The sequence below is a fragment of the Spermophilus citellus genome, assembly GCF_964194105.1.
Source record: "Spermophilus citellus genome assembly, chromosome: 17".
In the NCBI taxonomy this organism is placed as follows: Eukaryota; Metazoa; Chordata; class Mammalia; order Rodentia; family Sciuridae; genus Spermophilus; species Spermophilus citellus.
In genome coordinates, this window is record NC_138199.1 from 68,387,830 (window position 1) to 68,393,473 (window position 5,644).

Sequence of the window (5,644 nt, forward strand, 5' to 3'; positions counted from 1 at the left end):
ATACGTTGGACCAGGTGCAGTGGCTCTCTCTTATAATCCCAAGTACTCTGGAGGCTGAGGCAAAAGGATTGCAAGTTTGAGGAGAGCCTTAGAAATTTAGTGAGATCCTATCTCAAAAAATAAAAAGGAGAGAGGATGTTTCTCAATGGCAAAGCAACCCTGAATTCAATCCCTAGTCCTTGGGCCCCCCAAAAAGCTTACTTTTGAATAACTATCTGCAATAGTAGGTAAAGTCAATAAATGAATGAGACAATGTGGCAAAATGGCAGGAAAAAAAATGCTTCAAAATCTATGAGTCTGACTGAGACAATTTTGTACATCAAGAAATGAGGAAAAACATGTTGGATACTTGTTGGCTCCGTTAAAAATATTCCCTGCTGTTGATGTCCCATGTGAAATGTGCTGAATTCGTTGACTGTTTTTTAATCCATTGAAGACTTAGAAGGTTAAGAACTAGATGAATATCCTGCTAGTTAAGTTGATTAAGAAACTTTTTTTTTATGCCCGAATTTCATATGGTAAGCTAGATGAGAAAAGTGGCCAGCAGGATTGGGTGGTCTGACCCCACCAACTTCTTCTCTCCTGACTCCCTCCGGGGCGTCAAGTAAGTCAAGGGCCCTCTTAGGCTTTTCTTGGTGTCTTGGACATTTTAACAAGCTCTGATGACCTTCTGAGGGTTTGCCATTCCTGACCTTGCGACTGTCCTTACTCTAGTTTCATTTGTAAGAGTCCATGCTTGTGGCCAAGGAATCTCGGGGCTCTCCCCACCTTTGTGGTTAACTATATAGCATGGGATAGCAACATGCAAAATTAAATACGGAAGTAGGGAGATTGCAAATGCTTTTTCATGATGGAACTGAAGGCAGCAAGATGATTATGCAAACATTTAGGCAAATATAAGGCTGGGGTTTAATTATAAGAAACACAATGTTAAAAATGGAATTCCAGTCAATCCACGGGTGCTCTCCTTTGCTAGTTGATGGCAAGCAGTTGTTCATATTAACACAATGTACTAACCAAGAGGTTAGCTAATGTCTAGCTGTTTTGACCAAAGGGCCTCCATAAACTTCTTTCCTCATAGTGTACACTGAGAAATAGGTAATATGATTTATTTGGCTATCATCTTCCATTTAGCTTGAAGACATTTTTCGTAAGAAAAGCATCATTTCCATGAACAGAGAAAGTCAAAGAATAAATAAATACAGTTTATGGACCTTAGTAGAATCTGAAAGCTTGTCTCCAGATCAGTTGCAATGAATGATCCCAATAATGAACCACATCAGAAGATGGCGCATAATTCTCACAGTTGTAACTTGTACTTCTAAAATTGTTCCATTGTTCAGCAACAAATTTTCCACATAATTGAATTTGCTCGCTGGTAACTTGAATTAATTGAAAATTCATGCACCCATTAGCATGTTTTGGAAGGTGTTTTAAAAGTGGCTTGTTTAGAACAGTTGCTGGCACCCCTGGAATTCACAAGGATGCCAACCAAATGCCATTTCAAATACAAAGTGTTATTCTCTTTTGCCAACATGAAAGAGCAGAGTTACACAGTAGCTCTTAATTTATGAACTATGCTTTCTAACTTTCAGCCTCCCATGATACATGCAGTTTTCTTTAAGGAATCAGGGTAGGAGCATGTAATAAAAACAAAAATCCTATTTCCACATCTGCTTTTTAATTTGAAATCATATGGGCCTCTGATTGTAATTCATCCCATTCTCAGGCATCCTGGATCAAGTAGGAGCAGAGACTGAATCCCATAGTAACTTCTATTTGTAGTGTCATTTAATGGCGAATGAGATAGGAATCTCCAAGGGCCAATGGATGGTGATTGTTAAAGCAATTAAATTTTGGCAAATTTTCTATTTATTTATGCTACGAACAAAGTTTATGGCACTATTTTACGTTCTATATTCTAGAAAGCATTTTGGCAGCCCCAGGTCATGTTCTGAAGTTATAGAATCATCCTCCCAAAACCATGCTGTCAGTGCTAACCAGCAAGAGAACATAGCTACTCAGAACAGATCAGGCTGAGATGCAGGCAGGTGGACAGAGAAATCCACTGGAGCCTAACAGTGTTTTGGGGCGGTGAGCAGAGTGCCTCCTCCTAAGTGGTCCACTAAACAAAGAGTTCATTGTAAGTGGGCCTGATCCCTAGCAGAAAGAGGACAATGATTCAATTTCAGTGGGAGTAGTTAACTCTTTCTTCCCTTTTTCAGGGAGGACGGTGTTGAGTGAGTATTTAGTGAACCTTTTCCCTGGTTGGTGGCAGGGGATCTTAGTGTCAGGGACAGTATTTATTCTCACTGCATTTTCTATGCAGCCGAATGGCAGGATCCTCTTGTATAATCTCCCTTCCTGCACTCCCTTTCTCCCATCTAGCATAAGTGGAGTATGCAGAATATTCTAATAATCACTAAATCATGAAAATGGCCTGCTGTTAGTTCTCTGTTTTATTTTCATACAGAAGTGACTAAAGAGGATTTTTTTTGACTTTGTATTTTTTAGAGTTTACTTTCAGACTTGATCGGGGAAATCCATTGGTCTATAGCAAGGATACTGAAAACTGTATGTTGTGCTTTAACTTTGTCACAACTGAGCTTAAAGGGAGAACAATGATACTTTGCCTGGGGTTGGTTGTGAAGGCATCGGAAAACCAATGAAGAACTAGAGAGAAGGATCCAACTGTGTGGCAGTAGGCTCCCTTTAAGAGAGAACAAGATTAGCAACTTTGGCAAATTTTAGGTTTCTATTCAGAGGGAAATAGAAGAGCTGCCAATGTCTAAGGGGGGGGGATAAAAGAATGAAAGAAAGGATGGATGTTATGAGACAAAGACAGAAGCAACTCTACACCTTACCGAAAGCTTACCTGGGAGTGGTTTTAACTCCTCTGGGCTAAGAAAGGTATTTTCCAGTTAAGACTAAGGGTGGAGCTAGGGGGAAGGTGTTTAATCTGCAGTAGATGCTCCGGGGTTCTGCTCTATCCCGGGAAGCACACAAGGAAGAGAAGTGTGTGTGGGAAGAAGACAAAGCAGCAGGCAGTGGAGGTGAGGACCACTTATTAGCAACCAGCACGTAAGTTCCATTCAGTGGAGGTAGAAACTCTTTCTTGTGTTGTTCTCCAAGGAAAACTGTATGGATTCAGCACTGGGAACACTTATAAGGCTGCTGGACAAATAACCAAATTACAGTTTACCTTTGTCTATTATGAATTAGTTTGTTTTCTAGATGCCCTCATGCAAGAGGAGTCTACAAAAACAAAAGCAAATGTTTTCTATCCTCAGGTCCGAAAGAGTAGTGAGGCATCATTTGGTATAATCATGGTGTTCACTCAGGCTTTCCGCATATAGTAAAAAAAAAGTGTTATTTTCTCTAATTGCATATTTTGTTGCTATCATGACTCTATTGAATTCTAAACTGAAACGAGAAATCAATACTGAATGTCTCTATGGTTCAAATGAAGTCGTAGCTATTTCAGATGGCAGATAATTGCTGCAGATTTGTCCAACGGCTATGAAGGTAGAAATCCAAAGCTAAAGTTCAGTGGGTTTAATTTTCTTATTTATTTATTTTTAGATCTTAACTGAAAAAAAAAATCAAGAACCATTAACACACCTAGAGCGATTACTGCTCCAGAACTCAACTGAATGCTCTAAAGACACAACAGAGAATGAGCTATTACGGCAGCAGCTATCGAATTGTAAACGTGGACTCCAAATACCCAGGCTATCCCCCAGAGCACATCATAGCTGAGAAGAGGAGGGCCAGACGGCGTCTCTTGCATAAAGATGGCAACTGCAATGTGTACTTCAAGCACATTTTTGGGGAATGGGGGAGTTACATGGTGGACATTTTCACCACTCTGGTGGACACCAAATGGCGCCACATGTTTGTGATCTTTTCTTTGTCTTACATTCTCTCCTGGTTGATCTTTGGCTCCGTCTTTTGGCTGATTGCCTTTCATCATGGAGACCTGCTCAATGACCCAGACATCACACCTTGTGTCGACAATGTTCACTCTTTCACGGGGGCATTTTTATTCTCCCTGGAGACCCAGACCACCATAGGGTACGGTTACCGCTGTGTCACCGAGGAGTGCTCGGTGGCAGTGCTCACGGTGATCCTGCAGTCCATCTTAAGTTGCATCATCAACACCTTCATCATTGGAGCTGCCCTGGCCAAAATGGCAACTGCCCGAAAGAGAGCCCAGACCATCCGATTTAGCTATTTTGCTCTGATAGGCATGAGGGATGGGAAGCTTTGCCTCATGTGGCGCATTGGTGATTTCCGACCAAACCACGTGGTAGAAGGGACAGTGAGAGCCCAGCTTCTCCGCTATACAGAAGACAGCGAAGGGCGGATGACAATGGCGTTTAAAGACCTCAAGTTAGTCAATGACCAGATCATTCTCGTGACCCCGGTAACAATCGTTCACGAGATTGACCATGAGAGTCCTCTGTATGCCCTCGATCGCAAAGCAGTGGCCAAAGACAACTTTGAGATCTTGGTGACCTTTATCTACACTGGTGATTCTACTGGGACCTCACACCAATCGAGGAGCTCCTATGTGCCCCGAGAAATCCTCTGGGGCCACAGGTTTAATGACGTCTTGGAGGTGAAGAGGAAGTATTACAAAGTAAATTGCTTGCAGTTTGAGGGAAGTGTGGAAGTGTATGCCCCCTTTTGCAGTGCCAAACAGCTGGACTGGAAAGACCAGCAGCTACACAACATGGGGAAGTCATCACCCGTCCGAGAATCCTGTACCTCAGACACCAGTGTCAGAAGAAGGTCCTTTAGTGCAGTTGCCATCGTCAGCAGCTGTGAAAACCCAGAGGAGACCACCACCGCTGTTGAGGAGGAGTGTAAGGAAGCTCCCTATCGGAAAGCTCTCCTGACTCTAAATCGAGTCTCCATAGAGTCCCAGATGTAATCCTGCACACAAGCAGGGCTACTACTTGATCACTTTATCTTCAGACAATCAGCCAATCACCTAAGGCAAGTAGTTGTAATCATGGCTTTAAAAACTGTTACAGCTGTGTTCTGGTGATGGTAGTAAGTAGAGTAGGTTAAACTCATAAAAAATAATATATAAACTCCATAGCTTTATGTCATTAAAATCTATTTTTTTTGCTAGCAAATTTGGTTTAGAAATCTATTATGAAGACTAACGGAGTAAGTTTCATCTCCTTTCATTATCTCATTTACTTGTATCTTCAATTGGAGGAGCAATTTTCAGTAATGGGGAGTAAAGACCAGGTGCTGAAATCAGGAAAAACTGAAAGACAGGAAAACTAGAATGTGTAAGTTTTTTAATCTATAGAAAATGATAACCGGAGAGTGCTTTCTTGTAAAAAGCATCCTGTCATCTAACCAAGACACATAAGCCATGCCTTGAGTACCGTCATATTGAGATACATAAATGTGAAATCATTGGCCAGATAGAGTCACCCAATTTGCCTCTTACGGTGTCTCATTATCAGCAGGCAGAGACAGAGGCTGAAAAAAAACTGGACAGTGCACCAATTTTGGGACTTTACCCACTGCCGCTTGCCTGGGTAACTAATGAGTCCTGGAGCTAACTAACCCTGTGGCAGAAGAAACGTTGACGTTGTCATTTAGAGCAGTGTCACTCTCTCAA

General features: G+C 41.7%; 1 protein-coding gene across 1 annotated transcript; it reads left to right on the top strand.

Annotated features, from left to right (window-relative positions):
- Nucleotides 1-3,676: 3,676 nt before the first annotated feature.
- Nucleotides 3,677-4,936, top strand: KCNJ16 (potassium inwardly rectifying channel subfamily J member 16; the record flags this gene model as incomplete). The annotated part of the gene is made up of 1 exon (XM_081271829.1): nucleotides 3,677-4,936. One exon carries the CDS (start codon nucleotides 3,677-3,679, stop codon nucleotides 4,934-4,936), a length of 1,260 nt encoding a protein of 419 aa, XP_081127955.1.
- Between the last annotated feature and the right edge of the window lie 708 nt (nucleotides 4,937-5,644).